This window comes from Xiphophorus maculatus, chromosome 9 (assembly GCF_002775205.1).
Source record: "Xiphophorus maculatus strain JP 163 A chromosome 9, X_maculatus-5.0-male, whole genome shotgun sequence".
NCBI classification, from domain to species: Eukaryota; Metazoa; Chordata; class Actinopteri; order Cyprinodontiformes; family Poeciliidae; genus Xiphophorus; species Xiphophorus maculatus.
In genome coordinates, this window is record NC_036451.1 from 22,659,292 (window position 1) to 22,682,453 (window position 23,162).

Here is a 23,162-nt window from a genome sequence, read left to right on the forward strand (position 1 = left end):
TGAGCCAGGTAGAGTCCGATTTAGCAATATGACATAAAGGTGTGAGGGAAAACTTCTGATAGAATAGTCATGAGCTGGTAGAAAGTTAGTTTTACAGCGACTCTGACAGTTTATCGACTGATAGGCAGCAACCCCAAAGAGTGAGATGGGAATGTGAAGGTAGGTCTGTCTGTGTGAGCATTAAGGAGAAACAAGGTGAACAAAAAAACAAGATAATAAAAAAAAGGATAAAAGATAGAGAGGGAGCGAGACATTGCCAGACTGTGTGAACATGCCTGTGATCCATGAGAGAGGGCTGAGGGGGGGGCAGAGAGGGGAGGGCTTGTTGCAAACAGGGATTTGCAGTGAGGGGGGGGAAGGAAGGGGGCAGTGGCACTCAGTGACAGAGAGCTAAACTCACACACCATACACACACACACGCACGCACACCCACCCCTACACACACTGTTTCCTCTGTGTCTCTTTCCAAACGTGTCAGTCAACCAGTCAGTCAGTCAATTATTTGTGTGTGTGTGTCTGGTGGGGATGCCTGAAAAAAGCTCGTAACCATCCTTCATCTCTATGACCGGCGGTAAGACGATTTCCTTCCTCCTTGATTGACGCCTATCTGATTTCCAGGACTTCCTTTCGTTCCACTTTCATTCTACTTTCATTCTACTTTTGTTCTACTTTTGTTCTTTCGCGAAGTGTGTTTTCGCCGTGACTCTGGTCCGGAGCCAGACTGAGGCCTCCATGGAGCCCTGACACTGTTTGCTTTCTTTTACAATCCATTTTAAGCCGCAGGGGTGCAGGACTAATGGGCTGTGCACCAAAGGCACCAGTTGAAGGTGGATTTTTAATTAGGTGTTCATTTGGATAATTACAATAATTAAATCTGAAGGTCTGTAATTAGTGTAGGTGGGAAACAGCTTAGCTCTTCTCAAGCTTTCTTTGATATCCTTAGCGATGCAGATTGGATTAAAAAGTTTGGGCTTTTTGGTCATATTAGAACGCGATGTGTGGTGATGTCTTTGAATTGAACGAATGCCTTGTGTACTAATGTGAGATTATTGGTTTCCAAGACTTAAAATTATGACGTAAAACTTTTTCAGTGATCATCAAGTTTGTCACAAATCATATTCTGACTCCTGAGCCATGTTAAAAATGTTTTTCACTTTGTTTTCTGAAAGTCTCTTGGCCTGGATTAAAGTCTGAACCTCTTGATAATTGGATTTGGTGTCTTGAGACGTGTATCTTTCTGTCAAAAATGATTAGGCCCATTTAATTTTTGTGCTCAAGTTAGTATTGAGTCCAGTGGGATGTTTTTTATTATTATTATTATTTGATGTTATATGTATTGGGTTGTCTGCTGTATGGTAGGTATGTAAAGATTACACCTCAGGATGCGACCAACCTGAAATGTGGTTTAAAGTATCTACTTTATTTATGGAAAAGTAGGCAATTTACTTGATTAGATCATTTAAAATAAACAAAGTTATCTTAAACAAAGGTAGGACTTTTATACACACATATATGCAGCTTTTAGATCCTGTGAACAAGTACTAAAATATTGAGTTTATAAAGTGACAGCAAAAGGATGGTACTGTCTGGCAACCTTCTAGCTTTTAAAAATTAGTTAATTAGTCTTTGAGTTGTTATTTGCTAATTGTGTAACATTTGAAATTTTACGGCTTTTTAAATGATTTATGAGATGTGCGAATAAAAATTTTAAAGTCTAAATTATGCGAGGTGAGTTTTAGTTTGAAAAGTCATTAATGACATTGCAGAAAACCTTCTTAAAGGTTTGTTGCAATGTCAAAGTACAAGCTTTAAACGGAAATAAACACAGTATGAGCTATATTACAGCCTCCACCTGTTAAGTTATTCTTTTTTTGAACAATCCCAAGCTGATCTGCCGGTTGCCAAGATGTTTTGACAGTGAGAAAGCATGTCTGGTTGTATATTTTAAGAACTAGGAAATATACAACCAGTATCAGTTATTGTGAATCTGACGAAATGGAGAGTAAAGACGCACTCTCTTTCCTGTGACCCTGGTTTTGTTTCTGCAGGACACAAGAATCACAGACGAGATCGAGGAGACGAACAATTTCTCACAGTGGAAATTCCTCAATCACTTTACCTCCTGGTATCACTACTGTTGCCGTCTATGAGCTGCGCCGTGGCAGCGGAGCGGGCTTTCCTGAAATCCTGACACACGGAGAAACCCAGTAAAAGCTCCCAGTAGCTCCAGCAGCAGACGCCATGTCTTCTCCTTCCCTCCCCATGCCGTCTCTCCCACCCAGCCCCCTGGCCATGGAGTACCTCAACGACTTTGACCTTCTCAAGTTTGAGGTGAAATCGGACACGCCTCCGCTTCCTCCTCCATGTTCGTACCCCAAATCTGGCCTACCCCATGACCCCTCGAGCTCTCCGTACACCAGCAACCCTCCACATGACTCCAGTTTGAGCTCCAGTCCTTACAACTCGCTGCCGCCTTCGCCGACTCTCAGCGATGCGCACCCGCCACCCTCGGGCTCTTCCTCCATCTCGTCATCGTCCTCCTCCATCTCCTTCCCTCTGTCCATATCCAACAGCTTCACCTCTGGCATCAGCTCTGGGTCCCAGGGAAATGTGGAGAGCAGTCCCGCACATGGTGGCCCTCAAGGCCCCACTCCTGCCTCTCTTGAGGACCTGATATGGCTGGCGGCGCTGCAGCAACAGTTTGGAGGGGAGGTGACGGGGCCGGCCACTTTGCTAGGAGCTTTGGGTGGAGTTCCAGAAAGAGGCGACAGAGAGAGGGGACCGGGGAATGGCTTTCTGGGATGCGAAGACGCCGTGGAAGCTTTGCTGAACTCAGCTGCCGCAGCGGTGAGCTCGCAGGTAATGGCAACAACTCCAGGGCTATTTTCTCATTTCTTGCGCCTCTATCCTTTGAAGGGCTGATTTTATTCTTCTTGTTCAACCTACCAGTTCCCAGGTCTTTCTCAAAGCTCAAGCAGCAACCTGGGAGACTCCAGCAGTGACAGTGGAGGAGACATCTCCTGCACCAAGGCGGCAGACATGTGCCATCGTCCGCTAGTCTTCCTGTCATCCGCCCCTCCCACGCTCCCTAATGGCGCCCCTGCCTCAGTTCCTTACCCACAGCCACTCAGCCCCCAGGGCCGCCTTCATCACCACCAACATCACCATCATCATCCTCACCATCCCATTCATGCCAACCATCACCATCATCACCAGTCACACGTCAGCCAGGTAAGCATCACGTCTGTAAAGACTTGTGCTCGTGATAAAGGTTCGCTGACAGTGCACAACAGAAAATCAAAGATGCAAGACCTTGAAACACACTTCTACACAAATGGCCTAGACTTCTGACCACCAGTTTGACCAGTGACAATGTCCTCACGAGCGTAAGCCTTTTCCCAGCAACAGAAAGTTGTTGAAAAAACAGACTATCGTGTTGCTCTTTGTGTTTATAGAAGGTCTTTTGTGAATTGTGAAAGTTTCATTAAAAAGCAAACAACTAAAAGGTAACTGTGTCTGAGAGTAGGTGAAACGTTAGAGTGGGATAAAACCAGGGAACTAACCCTTGTTTTCAACATCTTTGCTTAGGTCACACTCAGAAAGGACATTAAAACATTTTTCAAAGTATTTTTCTCAATTACAAAAATAGAAGGATCATTTTTCTTCGTCAAAAAGTCCATATTTATCATCCTGCATTCTTATCAAAATAGCCACTCATGTTGGATTCCTTCGAGGTATTTGAGGTTTTCTTTAAAAGGTGCCACCTTTTGAATCTGAGGATGGGCAGTCGCCATTCATTGCCTTGGAGGCCTAAAAGGGTCACTGTAGAAGGATCTGAAGTCTGAATTTCTAATTTTGTTATATGTTAATATGCAGGTATTAGCTGCATTAGCTAATATTAGCCAAAACAGTTGATAACTTGTTGAGCTGCTTTTAATTGAACCAATCACTGCAACATGTTTAGAAACAGACTTAAGACTAATTCAATAAACTTTAAACTGAGAGTGGTCCAGTTGCAGGTCAGAAATCAGTGGGATATGCTAATTGTTTCTAATGACAATGCTAACTACAATTAGCAATGGAAACAGGTAACAACAATCTCTACGATTTATGCATTCAAAGACCATAGAAGTGTTTCTTTAATAGAAGCTTTAAAGTCTCATGTCTGACACCAAATAAACTCAAAGAACTGCCGATTGAAAGCCTAACTAAAAGTTTATGACAAGAGCTATAGTGATTCCTGAGGCAATATCACCATTTTAGATCTTTAGGTCTGGCAGGAGAAAAATCTCTAACAAACATTAATTTGTAATTCCAATGTCTGGGAATTCCTGAAGCTGGTATTCTGATGCGGAAAGCAGCAGCTTCTTCACCAACACAGGCCTCAAATTCCAATATGGCTGACTCACACATAGCAAGGTGTAAATAGTCAGTTATTAACTTTTAATTTGCACTTCTATGGATTTGCATTGTATGTTTATCAGTTACAGACAATCCAGTTTAATTTATGGTAGAGGAAATACTTTCAGTGTTTAAATGCTTAAAATTTGGGGAAATTTGTTTTTTGTTTGTTTTACAGTCCTGTCATTTAGAATAAAGAAATAAGCAACTCCAACTGTTTTTTTTTCTTTCTCAAAGTAGCACTTTTAAGCCAAAGGTGACAGATGTCACAGATTCCAGTTGTAAGAATAAGTCACAACTAAACCAAAGCAAAAACTATAAACTTTCTTTAAGAAGTCCTTTAAAAGCATAACACTGCTAAATCATTCGTGTTTGCAAGTAGATATATAGTGACAATAATGTAAATACATTAAAAAAAAAACATTAAACTGTGAAGAGGTTTTAGCTCTCTTTTATAATAGAAACATTCTTTATCTGTAGCCTTTGTATTACTAACCACAGACATACTGTAGGTCAGACTCATCAGGAAAAAGGCATTATCCTCCTTTTGCTACTACACTAAAGCAAGTTTGCATTAAATCCTTATGAAATGATCTCCAATGAATGCAGCACCACAGGTAAATAAACTTTATACGCTGTGTTCTGGTTGATCAAGATGTCTCGATGGATCTTTATATGGAGCACAGCATGAGCTTACGATAATATCTGCTATTATTGCTGTACCTAATCCTGATAACTGTCACCCACACTTAGTCAGATTACATGACAGATTATGGACATGTGGTGCCGAAATGTGCATCCTGACAGACAGACGTGCTCACCAACACACACCGACACACACCGACACACACGCATATTTGCGCGGCTATCTTTGCAGGGACTTTCCATTGACTTCCATTCATTTCTACAGCCCAAACCTTACCCTTACCCTTATCCTAACCTTAACCATTACATACCTAACCCTAACCAAAACTCAATTCACATTCACAATCTGACCCCTGACCCAAAACCAGCGTTTCCCCTTGTGGGTCCCCACAACGTAGTACGTGTCAGGAAAATGGTCCCCACGAGGTATTAGAAACAAACACACACACACACGCACACACACACACACACACACACACACACACACACACACACACACACACACAAACCATGTTTAACACATCACACGTAGCCAAAACATCGTAGTAACATAAAAGTCTAAATGTTTTCCCAAACTCATTTCACCCTCCTTTAACACGCACACTCCTCTCGGCGTTGGAGCTGTTGCCACCGCGCTAACTCTGCAGCTGTGTTTTTGCCCATCTGCCCAGCCATGCGGGGTGAACGAGCGCTTCTCCGACGAGCAGCTGGTGAGCCTGTCGGTGCGCGAGCTCAACCGACACCTGCGTGGCGTGAGCAAGGACGAGGTGGTGCGCCTGAAGCAGAAGCGTCGCACGCTCAAAAACCGCGGCTACGCCCAGTCCTGCCGCTACAAGCGCCTGCAGCACCGGCACGCGCTGGAGTCAGAGAAACACCTGCTCACACAACAGGTAGACGCACACACTAACGCTTAAAACTGTGACTGACAGACTTGGTAACACTTTATTTGACGGGGTGTGCATGTAAGACTGACGTGACACTTGTCGTGAAGATGAAGGGGTTTTCAGGAACGCTAAATGGCTGCTGTCATGAAGTGGGATTCGGTAAATAGTGACACTTTTAATCAATCAATCAATCAAATTTTATTTGTATAGCACATTTCAGCAGCAAGACATTTCAAAGTGCTTTACATCGTTACAAACACAGAATCACAATGCAACATAGAATCAAGCATTAAGTCAAGTTACATCAATAAATTTGTAATTGATTACATTTCAAATACAATTCTAAACAGGTGGGTTTTCAGTTGAGATTTAAAAGAAGTCAGTGTTTCAGCTGTTTTACAGTTTTCTGGAAGTTTGTTCCAAATTTTGTTTTAATGCAAGGTTAACAATTTGAATGAACTTTTGACGCAAGGTTTAATGCAACTTTGCTTTAAAAAGTGTCAGTATTTACCAAATAATGCCGAGTTGACACTTTTTATGCACTTTTAATGCAACTTTGCATTAAATATGCATTTAAAGTGTCATTTACCGAATGACACTTAATGACAGCAGTCATAAACATTCATGAAGACTCCTTCATGTTCATGACAGGTTTTATGCACAATTAAAGTGTTACCACAATAGTAAACATCACCTTTCCGTGCGTTTCATTGTGATTTAATGTGATAGGCCAACACAAAATAAAGGGTCATTGTAAAATGGAAAGAAAATAATGATATGAAAAGTTTAGCATAGGGTCATATTTAGGCCTGTTGTGATAACTATTTTTACTGGACCTTCAATTGTCCCAGAAGTTATCGCGATAAACGATAACATCGTTGCTTTGAGACCATTTTCAAGTAACATAACGGAAATGGCATAATAATGCAAGGACACATTTTTAGAGATTAATCAACTTTAAATTCTAATGAACAGTTACCACTAGGACTGTAAGTCATTTGAAGTGTCCAAAATAAACAAACAACTCAGAAACAACAAATAGAATGAATTGTGGACTCTCTGTGAGCCAAACTGCCCTTCAAAATAAGGGCTTGGCTGAAGACTTTTATCATCCAGCTTTGGTAGAAAGAGAGAGAATTGAAATTATTGAGTTTGTTTTAATTCATCATGATTGTAATTTATTGCTTTCTGTGACAAGCCTTGTTTATGTAACCCCCTTTACTCTGATGCCCCTAAATAAACCAACCAATTGCCTTCATAAGTCACCTAACTTGAAGCTAAAGTCCACCTGAGTGCATTTTAGCGCCAATATGCATCCAGGCGTTCTGTGAAGCTCTTTCTTATAGCAGCATCATGAAGACCAAAGACCTTGGTGCTGATAAGGTCAGACAGAAAAGTGTGGAGAAGTTTAAAACAGTATGTTATGAAAGTAGAATCAGAGGCTTTGAGCATTATTTACTCTTTCACACAAAAGCAGTAATCAGAGAATCGGCTAAAAAGCTCCTGGCATGTCTGAAAAAGAGATGTAAAGATCCACAGCTCAGGTGGGACAATCTGTTGACAGAGCAACCTTTTCCCCTGAATTCCTCAAATCCGGCCAAGATAGATGAGAGGCTAGAAAGTCACTGCACATCCACCTCAACGCAACCTGCCCACTGTGACGTATGGTGGTGGTCACATCATGCTGTGGGGAGAAATCTGAAGGAAGCTAGTAGGATGGGAAGGTGGATGGAGATAAATGCTGGAAGAAATTTCTTGATTTATCTTCACCAAACACTTGAAGGTGAATCTGTATTTTTCACTTGGAAGACGATCTAAAGCACATGTGCCAAACTCAAGGCCCGGGGGCCAAAATTGGCCCGCCGGAGCTTTTTATGTGGCCCGCTAGGCTCCAAGTTACATCAATAAGTCCTTCCAATTTTTCACAGATATGCAAAATTCACACAAAATCAATAGATCCCCACATTTTTTCTCCTTTCACTGCAAATTTTTCTGAAAATTCATCAATAAACATTGGGCTTCATTGACTGCTACCCCTCAGCCTTACTTGATACCAAGTTATGGTTACGGCGAGGAATAAAAAGTCACATTTAAAGTTATACACTAGCACAAATATCAAAAAAATTCCCCCACAAAAGTAATCATAAAATCCTGGAGGGACAGCTATTTGTTAACATTTTAACAGTTTGATTGGTTTTATCGATACATTCTGGTTCAACCGGCCCTTTAAGAACGTTATGATTTTTGATACGGCCCAAAATGAAACCGAGTTTGACACCGAGTCTGATCTAAACCACACAGACTGCAGAGGGATGGTTTCAATCAACACATATAGTCAAAGTCCAGAACTAAATTCAAATGAGAATCCTGGCATTAAAAAAAATAAAGTGTTTGAACTATTTTTGCAATTACAAATGGACACCTAGAGCTACCATTGAACCAAAAGGTTGTAAACAAAATGTAAACCTTGAATCATTTTTATCACCAGGAACAAACTACTTAAAATATTTTGTATGGGGAAACCATAGTTTCCCAAAAAACCGAAAATAGAAAATAATAAATGAAGAAATAAAATAACTTTCAAATAATTTAATATATAAACTAATAGATTAAAACAATGCTTGATGGGATTAAGAAGGTATGGCTTTGAGTCTGTGTAGGTACGTCAGCACCGGATTCCAGATAGAGAGGAATTGATCCCTCGAACGCCTAATCTTTCTGTATAAACGGCATCAGATCTCCTAGACATAGACCGGCTTTAGGTGGGTCAGTGTAATAATAATGTCCTTCTGCAACGATGTGTGTGTGACGTTTCTTACAAAGTTTTAATGAACGGGAAGTTAAAAACTTTGGGAACGTGAAACAGCGCAGACATTACCGGAACGTTCTGCTGATATATTTTGCAGTCTGTTTCACTAAATCCTTGCGTTGCCATTAAGAAAAACTCAAAGAAGCAATAATTCTGTGCTGTTGTTTGTTTTTGCTTTTTTTTTTTCTAAACTCCTTAGCTGGATCAGCTGCAGTGTGAGCTGACCCGGGTGCTGAGGGAGAGGGACGCCTACAAGGCTCGCTACGAGAAACTCCTCAGCACAAACCCGGGAGCCGGCGGCGAGGCGGCCCCTCAGACGCGCACCAGTAACCCACCATCCCCGCCCCCCGACTACTTCCTCTGAGTTTATCAAGCATTTAAAAACAAGACCAGCCAACATGGAGCAACATGCTGATGAGTGATGACACTCTGGGGGACGCAGGAGGGGGTAGAAAACTAAGATCTGTGTGTGTGCATGGTTGTGTTTATGTGTGAGAGGCATTTTAAAGAGAGGCGTTTTCAGGTAGCGTTTGGGCTTTCCAACTGTGAAAAACACACTTTGAATGGTGGGGGGGGAATTAAGCAATGCGGTCTGACTTTGTAGATAAAGAGCCTTCCAAAAGTTCTCATATCCCTTTAACTTTTTTTTTACATTTTGACACGTAAAAACCAAACACTATGTGTTTTATTGACATTTTTGCTCCTGACCAACACAAAACAGTGCATAATTGCGAACTGAAAGGAGAAGTTCTTTTTTTCTTCTCTAAATCAAAAAACTTTTATTGTTCAGTCAGCACTTTCTAGAAACTCATTTTGAGGCAATAACAGCTGCAAGTCTCTTCAGGGTATTTTCTCTAAATAGTTGAACTGAAAATTTTCCAACCTGACTCCAGCTCAGCCAGATTCAGTGACAAAATGTAAAATCTCAGCACAGGTTTTTAAATAAAAATAAATAAATAAAATAATTTCATGTCTGGGCCATTCTAACAACCCAATATGCTTGGAGCCGAACCATTTGGTTGTAGCTCTGGCTGCACCCATGTTTTTAAGCTTTTGCAGGCTCCAACTAGTTCTCCTCTATTGTGCATTTCCCATCAGCTCTAACCAACAGGTGAAGGGGGGTAAAAAGTATTTATGGTAGGAATGTCATGCTTTTGGTGATCATATTCCTTCCACTTCACAGTAGTTTTGCTACTTTATGTTGGTCCAACACAAAAAGAGAATCTCTGAAATGCATTTAAGGGGCAGTATACTGTAAAATTGACTTTTCTGAGAAAGAGCAGGAGTTTTTAAAGAGACAAAGACTCAAGATCAAGGCACTAAATTACAAAGTAAAATGTCATATTTGATAGCAGTTTTATAGCAACTCAAGTTAACATAACATTATGTGCTACATAATGGCATTAAGTGTCTGGAAAACACACAACCCTGCCCCTTTAAAGTATATGGTTATTAAGTTGCAAAATGTAAAAAAAAGAAAAGGGGATATTCATATTTTTGCAAAGCACTGAATATACACTTTTCTGTGAACACACAAAAACCTCCTGAGAGCTCTCCTGAAATCAGTGCAACAGATCAAAAGAGCTTTATAGTCCCTCACACTGCTGAGCGTGGTATCTATGCAATAATAGAATATATCTGCTATGTACTTTCCATATGTCCAAATGAGTAATCAAGGCTCACTGTAGCATTTTTTCTTCTTCTTCTTCTTTTGTTTTTTTTTTGTTTGTTTTTTTTACAATAAGCTGCTAAAGCTGCAGAGGTCTGAGTAGTGCAGTGATGATACGTGGAGTGATATGGGATTGGATCACGTTTCCATGGCATGCAGTTGAATATTTGCCAGCTAATATTTCACAGTTGCCTACCAAAGTTTTTAAGCTCACCAACACTTGTTATTCTTTGTAAAAAATTAAAAAAAAGAATAATAAAAAAAAGAATAATCATAGATTAAAGAATGTACAAGGATACCTTTCAGAGGAATCCATCAGTGATAGTGACATTGCTCTTGTGTTTTAGCAAAAGGAGTCTCCTTTTCTTACTAGCTGAACATATTAATTAGTGGCCTTCAGCCAAGAACAAAGTACAGACTTGCTGTTTGCTACAAACAATCAAGTTTTTTTTGTTGTTGTTTTTTTTTCTGCTAATGCAGAGATGTGGGGTTCTGGGAACGTATTTCGAAGCAATCCATCGCAGAATAAAGACACAGAAAGCTTGGTGTAAATAGGAAGATGTGTTTTGGGGAAGACCTTTGCAGGTCTCCTTATCCAAAGCAAATTGTGACACCACAGAGCTGGTCACTGTGGACTCAGACACTGTGGGACTAATTAACAGTTCAGGGATGAAAACAAAGACGGAAACACACACTGTTGTTGAGATATTTTCTGAGCTGGAGGTACAACGCCAGATTTCATTCATTAGAGGCTATTTATTTTGTGTGAGTGTAGTTACAAAAGAAAAAAAGAAAAGAAATCAATTGTTCTTTTATTTATTCACTTATTTATTCAGTATTTAATGTTTATTTATGTACTTCTAATTATTTCACTGGTTTCCATTCCATTAGTGTGTATTTTTACTTTCCTACAGTTTATCATTTTACTCTGTCGTGACTAGAATTAACATTATTACAGAAGCGAGGGCCATCGCCGTGGTTTCCCGCTCCCATTGTAGTGTGGTTTCATACACGTATGAAATAAACAAAGTTGTTTTTTAAAAAAAAAACAACAACAACCTTGCATTGTGTCCATGTTTTATTGCACACCTTGCAGCGAGGTGTTAACCTCCTCTCCCCTCACGTTCTCATATCCGTGTATCTCCCACATTCTGTCCCCGGTAGGCCTTTTTTTTTTTTTTTTTGGCAGCCACATGCCCATCCATCCCTCCCTTTATCTCTGTGCTTCTATAGTGAAGCGTTGACCCTGGGTGTGTGCTGTTTGGGATGACCTCATCTTCGGCTCTGCCTCCCCCTCTGTGTGTGTGTCTCTCGTTCTCTCTCTGGTCTGTATAATGGAGCAGGATTAGGGCTACAATAGCACTATGGCTGTTCACTGCCGGCGTCCATTGTTGCTTTGTGAGGGGAGTTTGGGAAGGGGTGGAGGGCGTGGGGTGGGGGGTGGGGGCGTTAGCACGACTGCTAGTGGTCAGACATACTCTGACACAAAATGCATCCAAAACACACACATCTTGAATAATCTATCTACCTATGTTCATGCGGATGTGTGACAAATATATCTAAAGGTGTTCAAAAGCAGGAGGCAGAGTATTGTAGGAGAGCCGGCCCAAGGCAAAAGTACAATAAGCGGCCACTGAAGGCCCCCTGCTGGCCTGGAGGCGCCAAGGGCAATCGAGGTTTCAGAGGACAGGACGAAAAATGTTCTAGTTATATCTTATATCAGCTTAGTGCTTCACAAAACACTAAGCCATAAACCACCAAGTTTTTAAGATAAGTAAGTGGTCGTTCTTCAGTGGCGTGCCCAGACATTTTGGAGGAAAAATGATAAAGTATGTTAAACAATAAAAGGGTACCTTGTGTGCCAGTTCGAAACATGGGCTGCATTAGAAGTGTGAGATTTATTACAGGCCACACACTACACTGTAAATTAAAAAAAAATAAAAAAAATCTGAAATGCCCTGTTTGTCAATAGGAAAGCAAGCAGATGCTGTAGCACCACCTAGTGCTGTGGTGTCCAAATTGCCCAGGGGCAATTTATGGATCTTGAACTGATTTTTTTTTTTTTCATACCCCCAAATGCAGTTCAAGAACAGTACAAATTTGTTTATGAAACGTTTTACTTTTAATCAGTAAAATTATTACCGTTGCTGATGGCCCAGGTCAGATTAGCTTCAGCCTTGGAAAAAAAAATAACAACAGAAAAACACCTATTCATACAAAATAAAAAATCCAAGAGTTATACTACTATTTTTAAAATAAACCCCTCTGAACATTCCTTTAAGGAATTAATTCATTAGTAAACGTAGACAACAACACCATCAAACAATGGTCAATATAAAAGATGAAATGGGCCGCTGTGGTGGTTGTGGCCACCATGTCAGATCCTCCCTCCGGTCCTGTTTAATCCCAGACCGGCTCTGGGAGCCAGACAGACTGTCATAACTCTGTTTTCCTAAATTAACAACCCAATAAATTGCTTAATTTTACATATCTCCCAAGGATATGCTCACTCTGTGACCAATTAGTAGGGAAAACGCTTGTCTTGTACTGCTCTCTAGAGGCCGTGTTCTGCATCGCCCCCATCTCCGGTACCAGAGGTTAATGAGAGCTTCGTGACTCTGACCATCTTTCCACAGTCCTGCTTCTTCTCAAGCTACACCCCAGCTCTGTTTCCTCTCGTTTGTAATTAATTAACTACATGCATCTGCAGCAGATACCTGCAGAAAAGCTCCTTTCTTCCTGTCTTCTTTGTTTGTTGGCCAGATTCATCTTTCCTCCTCAGCAGGAAATCTGGATCCGGAAAGCCTTTAGTAGGTGTGAGTCACACGGCAGTAAGTCTGAAGTGATGAATTAGCGTGCTGCCTGCGGAGCTGGACCCGGGCCCTATAACCTGAGAAAGCAGCGAGAGAGCAGGGAGACGAGAGAAAAGAAAGGGAGGGAGAGAGAGAGGAAGGGAGGGAGTGAGGGAGGACGCAAGGGAGGAGAGAGAGAAAGATTGAGAGAGAAAGAGAGAGAGAGAGGAGAATCCGTGCTTACTTTATAGTTGCCGACAGTCACCTGAGTGGTGAGAAACCAGACCGGGCCGGTGGAGCTGGGGCTCATTAAATGACTGGGCTGGGGGTTCACAGGGTCGTTCCTGGCGTTGCTCTGTGTCTTCCGGACTCCTCTCTCCCGATCGCTTTGTTTCAGCTTGCAGATGCCGACAGATGTGCCCGAAGACAGGCTCAGCATCGAGGAGAATGCCGCCAAGGTAAGGAGGGCATGAGGGCACCGAGAGCCCCCCCGCCCCCCATCACTCCTCTGGAATGATTAAAACACATGATCTATCTATCGGCGCTGTTGTTGTGACTGTCACGGAGACTCTGTGCGTTTTCTGTATAAATCTGTGTTAAATGTGGGTGGAGAGTGGGTGTCCCTGGGTTTTTATATATTTTTTCAATATTGTCTACTAAAATTAAGGTGCTTTCTCGGGTTATATTACTTATACAAAATAATATGTGTGTGATATTTAAATTTAAACACTGTTTTCAGCTGACAACATCTGAAGGAGTTAGCGCCAATTAGCAGAGCGCTGGCAACTAAGCGAGTCCTGCATTAGTGTTCAAATATTTCCACACAATTTCGCAAGTTATGGAAGAAGAAATACAGTAGTCAAATAATTTTCGCTCTACACTGCTTGCCTCTGTGATGTACAGTGGCTTCTTGTTACCTTAACAAGCATGTAAGAGCAACGATGTCAAAGATTTTTCACCAAATGGCAGAGGGGTTAGCAACTGGCTGGCTAGTAGTAAATGAGGTTTTTTTTTTTATTTTTTTTTTTTTTTACACAATTTTGCAATTTTAGAAAAACAAATTGCAAACTATATTTTGTTCAAAACCTTTACCTGTGCAGTACACGTTTGTTGCATCTTTGAAACTGATCACAATCGGGAACAATGACGGAGATAAATATTGGTTTTTAATATCGGATCACTTTAATCAGATCAATACCGATACAGATTAAAAAATGACTAACATCAGCCGATACCGATGTCGATGCAGATATATCGGTCATCCCTACTTACAATATTTATTGGTTTGGCTGCAGTGTTTGAAAAACGAATCCTCTCGAAGAATGAGATGCCGTCCCACATCAGTGTGTGACCAAGCTGGTGACCAGTATTAGGGGGAGGTACCAGGGTGTACTGGTTATGTACGACAGGTCACACACTTCAAAGGCTGCTGTTTGTTGAATTAATGAATTGTTAACTTATCTTCAAGCTTTAATCATCCGATCCAATAAAGGCCATCAAACAAGAGTCAATAGCAAAATGAAATTTTTGCCATTGGCAGAGAGGATTTGACACGTCTTTTATGGGTACAACTCTGCTGCTCAAACCGCGATTTCCTAACAAACATGGGATTGTGCAAATGGAAATGAGAAAGATTTTAAATTGTTTAAGATTTATTGCCAATTGGCATAGTCTGCCATGCACATCATTTTCTTAGCTTTCTTCCTTGGTGTATTTTTATTGTTGCTGTTTTGGAACTGGCACCGCGAGGAGGACTCCTGCTCCCGTGACGACGGAGAACAGAGACAAAATTCACACGTTTTCAGTGTGTGAAAATTGTACTCATGTCTTGAAAGTTGTTGGAGTTTTTTATTATTATTATTTCTTGTGGTTTCAACATGTCTCTAGATAGACTATTAGAGGAAGAAAGTTTTGGAACTTTTTGAAAGTGTGTTACTGTGTGGGGGGTGTTTTGTTGGTTCAGTGTGACAGCATGACTCTGCCCAGCACCCCCACGGTCCGCAGAGGAAGCACCCCTCTGCCGATAAAGCACCAGCTCAGACGAGAAGAAGCTGTTCACGATGACGTGGACTGGGCCTCGGGGGCGGCCGGGCCTTCCCCCTCGCCGCTCGGCTTCAGCCCGGCCCTGGACGACACTCCCATCGTCTCCGTGGAGGGCAGGCACGACGGGCCGCTGCGGATCGCCCTGCTGGGTCAGAACGGAGTCGGGAAGTCCTCCCTGGCTCTCGCCTTTGCCGGCGACATGGACCGGGCTGCGTCGGTGGATTCTGATGGTACGCGAGATTAACGGAGGTGGTAAGTTAACGGCAGCGTGTGTCGTCTGAGAGCTAACCGACCCCGTCCTTCATCCTTAGGGGAGGGTTACGTGCGCACAGTCAGTGTGGATGACGAGGAGAGCACCATCGTTATCTATGACAACTGGAGACAGGTGAGCCAAGCAACACTTCAGGGTCCGCTCTGCTCCCAGCTTCCTCATTAGGCCGGCCGAGACCCCTCTGCAGCTGCGACCCATATGAGCTCACCTACTTTTCAAACTTTTCACAGAACTGTATGTTTTCTTCTTCTTCTTCTTCTTTTTTGTTTGACCCAATTCCTGGTATGGTAAGCGAGAAGTTTTCATTTCCCTTCCTTTATTTGAGATTTGTAATGTAGACTGGAAAAACACAAAATCTTACCAAGTAATTAGCTTCTACTCCAAATATTTTATTTCTCATTTTGAAATAAGATGAGCCTACAAGTAACTTTTGAGCAAGATATAAGAGCTTGTTTTTAAATCAACAATTCCTGAAAACTACTAGTTCCATAGGTGGATTATTTCACTTATAACAAGACATTTTTCCCAAATTATAAGTGAAATATTCTGCCAATGGATCTAGTACTTTTCAATCATTATTAAGGAATTATTGACTTATCTTGGTACAAGGTTACTTGCAAGTTAGTTTTATCTTATTTCAAGTGTACTGAGATATTTGCAATAGAAACAAGACCAAAATGGCCTCTGTGAAGATTTTGTGTTTTTGCAGTGTAGAGAAGGATGAAAATAGACTCCAAATAAACGACAAGTAAAATTTTAATTTGAGCTCACCCCAGGATGCAAGCTGCTTTAGACAGGCTACCAGTACAAATATTTAAAGCATCTAAAAGAACAAAAAGCGAAGAAAAACGGTGCTATAATGGAGTATTACTGCTGTATGTATAAGCAAGTGAAGTAAAATCTGTTCCCATTCTATACCTGGAGATTATTGTTTTGTTTTTTTACTGTTTTGTTCTCGTCAGCACTGTGGCAAAAATAATTGCCCATGGCTGGAGAGGCGTCGTGACAAAAAAAAAAAAAAAACCAGAAGGAGAGGACAGTAAATCTGCAGCATGTGCATCTGTTCCAGCGAGGAGCGCTCGCTCTCGGCTTGTTTGCATTTCTCTTCCTCTTTTCCCTCGAGTGCGTTTCAGAGGCGTCTGTGTGAATGTTGGCTTGAGCCGCCCACAGCCTGGGAGTGCCAGCTGACTGCTTTAGCGTTTCTGATTTAGACGGATGTGTGAAAAATACCGAAGACTCACGATTTTGTTGCTGCAGTCCGTCTTTTTTTGGGGGGTGGCAGCTCTTAAATTTGGAGTGCTTGTCATCATCAGTCGGTGCTTAGCAGCGGCGGTCCAAGCCTGCATGGGGCCCCGAACAGGATTTAACCTGGAGCCCTTCTGACTACCATAAATCAACACATCCAACTAATATCTGCTTTATGTTACTCACAGTCAATCAGTTACGTGTTAAATGTTAAACATCCATCCATGCATTTTCTGTTCACCCTTGTCCCTAATGGGGTCGGGAGGTGCTGGTGTCTATCTCCAGCTAACGTTCCGGGCGAGAGGCGGGGTCACCCTGGACAGGTCGCCAGTCTATCGCAGGGAAGAGACATACAGGACAAACAACCATGCACACACACACTCACACCTAGGGAGAATTTAGAGAGACCAATTAACCTGACAGTCATGTTTTTGAACTGTGGGAGGAAGCCGGAGAACCCGGAGAGAACCCACCATGCACAGGGAGAACATGCAGGTTAAACATAATAATTGATATTTAGTCTACAGTTCATGCCTGAGTGATAGCAGTTAATGCTAAATTTGGCATATACTTCAGATCTTCTGATTTTCCCAAACTAACATCGTTTTTAATTTTGTGAGGGTTTTTTTATTTTTATGGAGTCTGGACTGAACTTGTGCATCTCTAGCTGATGATCAAAGTTATTTAAATAGGTAAACGCTCAACTTCAGCAACAACTATTTATCAAGCACACATTTGAAATCATGACCTCTGTAGTCTTTGTGGAAAACAGCAGGTGGATGTTCTGGGTTGGGCAGCGTTGTTAGGATTCAAATTGCAGACTGTTAAAACCTGGAATAAATTATTCCACACTGATTACTGATTTGACATTTTGTAATCTGTGAAGTGTTTACACAATTTAGTACTTAAGTTAAAATTTTGCGAAAATTCTCCCTTGGAAAAAAAAAGCTAATTTTGTCAAGTGTTTTCTTTTTTTAAAAAAAAAAAAAACGTCATTACCCGTAATCTATTTCTTGTAGAAAATAAATAAATAAAAATGGTGCATTTGTAATCCTTATCTATATAACAGCTTTATTAGTCATTTGGACCTCCATGTTGTCGTTTTTTTAACCTCAAGCAGCTGCTTAGTTGTGCCTTGTGTTTGCTCCGGTTCTTATCTACAGAGATTATTTTTTACAAAGAAAGAAGGAAGAACTAGCAATGGCAGCATTGACTAAAGTAGCTTTCTCAATTAATTTCAGTGTCATTCAGAAGTTTCCATACCCTCATCAATAATGTGAATGTTTTACTAATTTTCAACCTCTAATAATACACAAAGAGCAGTTTGACAAAGAGGTATTTTTAGGCTAGATTGTTAGGTAGGTTGCATTTAAATCGGTTTTCTGAACTATTAGGCAACAGTGAAAATAAGTATGTTGGTAGAAATCGATTAGAAAGGCAAACAACACTGTTTAACTGTCAAGCATGGCGGTGGTGACATTATGCTGAGGGTCTGTTTCAGTGATAGTGTTAATGATGTGTTGCTCAAAGTCGATAGAATGACGCAGGAGGAAGAGTTACATTTTTTAACTTCACCTCAAATCATCAGCTCATCCAAGAAGACGACTGATCACAGAAGCACGACGGATAACCAGAGCAAGTATTTTTTCTAAAACCTTCGGAACGCTTTGTTTGTTCACTAAGGTTTGAAATACAATGTCCTGTTTCCCTTTTTGACGTCCTCGTTCCATAAAGCAGCATCTCCTGGGGATTCCTTGTAACAGCTGTGTGTTTTTATTCCGCATCTTGTTGAAAGTGCAAAGTGTTTCGGCGTGTGAATGACTGAGTCTCCACCTAGTTTTTTATTTTTGGCTGTTTTTACCTTCCCACAGGACCTGTCGGCTCTCCAGTGTGAAGTGTGTGTCCTGGTGTTCTCCGTGACCGACAGGCGCAGCTTCCACCGCACGGCCCAGCTCCGTCTCCTCCTGAGAGAGACGCAGCCTCAGACTCCCATCATCCTCGTCGGCAACAAGAGCGACCTGGTTCGCTCGCGCGAGGTCACGGCCCAAGGTGCGTTTCCGCTCTCCGCCCGGCCTCCCCCGTGGGTTTCGCCCAGGTGGCGGGATTTCCTGCTATTGTAATGGCAGTGAACAGCAACGTGAATGTACAGTGGGTGTCTCACGGGAGTGCAGAGGGTGCCACAATTACAGTCAGAGCTGAAGAGCGTTCGTAGTGAGTGTTCGCTGCCTCTTCACATTCATAACACTTTCACAGCATTCAGGCTGTGTGACAGACTGTGTTATTAGCTCCATTACACAAAGGTTGAACCTCACATCCATTTTTGATAAACACCGGTGGCACTAGAGTCAACAACATCCTAGTGGCGTTAGTGCAGTGCATGTTTTTTTTTTTGTTTGTTTTTATCTATCAGGAAATGCATGTACATAAATCAAGGATTCCCAGCAAACAGCGCAGAACCGCTTAGCAAACCCCTAGACAATTCTACAAAATATGCAAAGAGACATCGACTATTGTAATGTTTTTTTTTTTCCTCACTTTTATTCACTAATCAAAAATTGTTAGCAAAAGGACGGTTCCTTTGAGTCTTTTTCCTGCCCATTTTTGCGCTTGCTATGCTAGCTTGAGGAGCAAAGATTTTTAAAAAATCATGAACGTAATATTTCAGTTAATTATTTTTGCCTAATTGTTATAATATTGATTGAAAAACTATGATGGAGTATTACGGTCGCGCTAAAAGTAAAAAAATAAATAAATGAATCAGTTATAAAGTCATAAAATTACAACAATAGAATCATAAATATCAGAATAAAGTCGTATGAGTTTAAACTCGTTATTATTACCAGAGAAAGTTGTAGCATTATGAGCATAAAGTCGTAATATTGCGCCCAGTGTGGCTCTATGAGTCACATGTCCCGATAACCCAAACTGAAATATGGGCTATTTTCTTTAGACATTATACCACAGCTGCCAGATTTACACACGCACAGGCAAAGAACGTGGCATTTTAAATCACCCACTGTGCACCCTGCCGTGGGAAATGACTGCACTGGTCATTATGTAAAGCTTCTTAATGTAACGAGTGTCTGGGGTCTTTGAGGCAGGTCAGATTGATGGCTGTTTGTGCTGCTAATGGCGCCAAAATACCTGCTAATGGCAGAAAAAATCAGCGCAGCAACGTTGTTTCTGTTTTGTAAAGAAAATGTCCTTCTTCTAGTACGATTCAAAACGACTCCAAAATACACTGAAGACCGCAAACGTTGGAGTACTGACCCTCTGTCCGCCCACTCTGCCTCTGTTTGATCCACAGCTGCACACATTCATATATGTCTGTTTTCAAATCGTGCGCTGGTTGTGTGTTGTGACGTTTCTACATGATTGCTTTTCTTTACTTTTAGCTTTTTGACGAAAGAAATGTTTCATGTCAACACGAAGACTGATTTCAACAAAATAATGACGAATAATTAAAAGTATTTAACATAAAAAAAATCGATTGCATTATAATTCAGTACCTTTAAGTCAATACGTGTAATAGGCACTGTATCTGTGCTCATATGGCCCAGACATAAATCTAATTGATCTATCTAATACTTGAAAAGCATGTTTACAGATGCTCTCCATTCAAACTGGCTGAACAGAAGCTATTTTACTGAAGAGAACAGAAATACATTTCAGAGTGCAAACCTAGTAAAGATAGTAAAGAAACAACTTGCAGAGCAGTGAAAGCTGGCTCTGTGAAGCAATAGCTTCATCTTTATATTTGCATCATTGTCATTCCACTACTTAGTGTTGGTCCACCACATAAAATCTTAATAAAACACCATGAGGCTTGTGGTTCTAAAGCAAAAAATATATATATGAAAAAGTTCAGTGCTTATTAATACTTTTGCAAAACACTGAAAATGTTCTTTAAAAAAAAGACTTTTCACCCAGAATCTAACTCTAAGTGTCATCATCAGAGCCGGACCAAGGGATACGCAAGTTAAGCAGCTGCTGAGGGCCTCCACACCACGGGGCTCCCAAGACCATCATTTGATTTCTTTCTGTGGCGATAGGTTCCACCTTGTGCACATTTTGCACACCTATTCCAAATTTTTAAAAACAGAAGAAATTCAATTTGCTAACTTTGTTTACTGCATATTTGGTGTTTGTCTGCAGATGTTACTTTCAAATTAATATGCCATTACTTAAATACCACTCTGCATTTCAAAATGCAAATTAATCAGAGCATCTTTGCTTGTTTGTTATTCCCAAATCAACAGCCATAATAACACCTCTAGGATGTAAGCTAATTACAAATGACGCTAATCGTATAGTAGGTATTTTACATGTGTAGTGTAGCCTAGAAATTATAACGTATCTGGGCTTCGATGTGTTGGTATTGGTGGCCCCAAATTAAAATCTGCAAAGGGCCCAAAAAAGGCCTGTGCAGGCCCTGGTTATCACATTAAAACCTCTTAAGTAGATGACGCTAAAGATTCTTTGCTCTGACGCGACATGATTTTTATTGACTTCCTCCCTGTCGTCTCCGTCAGAGGCCATGTCCAGCGCTGCCCTCTACAACTGCCTGTATCTGGAGATCTCCGCCTCCCTGGACCACCGCACGCCGGAGCTCCTGGAGTCCGCCGTGCGGCTAGCCAGAGGTCAGCCGCCGTGGCCCCCGGGATCCAGCGCGGAGGACATGTGCGGGGGAGGTCAGCGAGAGAGCATCACCTCGCGCGCTAAACGCTTCCTCACCGGCCTGATGCCGCGGTACCCGCGCGAGAGGGAAGTGGGCAAGTTCCTGAGACAGAAGTCCCGCTCGTGCCACGACCTGGGGGCGCTGTGATGGCACGCGGCGAGGAGTTTTAATAGCTTAGCAGAAACAACTCAAATTGATGTAGTAAAGCAGCAGAATGGAGGAGGGAGGGAGTGACGTGGCACTTAGTGGACAAAGATGTAGGATGTGAATGACAGATGGGGGGTGAGGGGCCCGTGTGCGAATTTACCGGAGAAACGACAGGAAGGTATCGCAGTATGGTGTGAAGGATCATCCGGCGCACAGGAGAAGACGGGAAGAAAAGCTAGCTATCATGTCGAATGGCGAATTTTTGTACACAAGCTTAAAGAAAAACAAGAAAAAAAATACTGTTGTAAATAAGCTGTAGATGTGATACCCAACTGCCACAGCTTTAAAAGCGAAATAAATTGCTTTTTTTTTTGAGTCTTCAGACGGCTGTTTCACGTTGGCCTCGAGTTTTTATTTATTTATTTTTTATTTTTTTGTTATCACCTTCAGCGGATGGGAAGTAATCAAAGTAGAGGAAAGAAACACACAGCATAAAGGCATCTCTGCAGATATCCATAACCTTTCACCGGGTAAGACCTCGTGTTGCGCTCATTTCTTTTAAGCTGTAATTGCATCCGTGACGACGGCGGAGGAGCCACGAAGGGCAGCGAGGACAGACAGGAAATAAAGAGATCCACAGAGCAACAGCCAGGCAGGAGATGCAAAAGAAAAGCAGATTATTGTATATAGACCGACTGTTGCCATGTTACTGTTGTCTAGGAAACCTGGAGTCACAGAGACTTGGACATTATGTCCACTCTAGCTCTTTGGATTTGTCTCAGCTCTTTGGTTAGGGAACAAGGGGGTTGGTTGTTGGTGACTGCGTTGTATTTTCAGAGTTTAAATACTTAAATATATATATATATATTTAAATGAAGATCTTTCTTCTTCATTCTTCATGGACTCATCTGCACACTCTGCCCACAGTACTTCTGTCCTCCCACGGCCACCCACGCATGCAAAGATCCTGGATCATTATACTTTTCTCTTCTTTTTTTTTTATCAAGAAGAAAAGGTGAGATATCATAGAAGAAGAAGAAAGAAACAGAAAATGGTGGCATAGTAGTCATGAGTCATTCTCTTGGCTACAAACTACTGGAATGAAGTGAAAGGTTAAGATTTTGCACAGGAAAGGATGAGCCTCAGGCGCCCTCTGGCGGTTCATCTGGAGTCCTGCAAGCACAGGAGATGGCGATCTGGCGGGGTGTTTTTCTGATATATATTTTTTTAGCAGCAGCAGCAGTGATACTCAGAGCAAACCAGGTGTCATGCAGATGGTGTTGTGGGAGTTTTACGAGCAGTGAGGTGGAAAAACATTTGTCAACCGTGTGTTGTTTTTTTTTAAAAGCAATTTATAGAAAGCACAGCAACAAATTACACAGCAGATATGAGAAGCTGGGAGGTCAACTATCAAAAACGGGCATTTGTCTGAGTGAAGAGTGTATAAAATTAGTCTTAAGATTTATTTTTCTTACTATGTGATTACAGTGCAGAATTGTGCTGTTGAAATGTAAGTGTGCTTTACGTGACAGCCCGACACGAGTTAGCGCGGAAAAGGACAGTTTTATAAAACAAATA

At 41.6% G+C, this 23,162-nt stretch overlaps 2 protein-coding genes across 2 annotated transcripts; both read left to right on the forward strand.

Annotated features, from left to right (window-relative positions):
- Positions 1-448: 448 nt before the first annotated feature.
- On the forward strand, positions 449-11,471 carry LOC102224719 (transcription factor MafB-like). The gene is made up of 5 exons (XM_023340110.1): positions 449-571; positions 2,049-2,859; positions 2,950-3,231; positions 5,718-5,936; positions 8,939-11,471. Exons 2-5 carry the CDS (start codon positions 2,242-2,244, stop codon positions 9,101-9,103), a joined length of 1,284 nt encoding a protein of 427 aa, XP_023195878.1. The 5' UTR covers positions 449-571; positions 2,049-2,241; the 3' UTR covers positions 9,104-11,471.
- Positions 11,472-13,368: 1,897 nt separating this feature from the next.
- Positions 13,369-21,966, forward strand: LOC102224464 (GTP-binding protein REM 2-like). Its single transcript, XM_023340111.1, has 5 exons — positions 13,369-13,658; positions 15,164-15,473; positions 15,555-15,628; positions 18,631-18,808; positions 21,292-21,966. The coding sequence occupies exons 1-5, from the start codon at positions 13,605-13,607 to the stop codon at positions 21,582-21,584; spliced, it is 909 nt and encodes a 302-aa protein (XP_023195879.1). The 5' UTR covers positions 13,369-13,604; the 3' UTR covers positions 21,585-21,966.
- Positions 21,967-23,162: the final 1,196 nt, after the last annotated feature.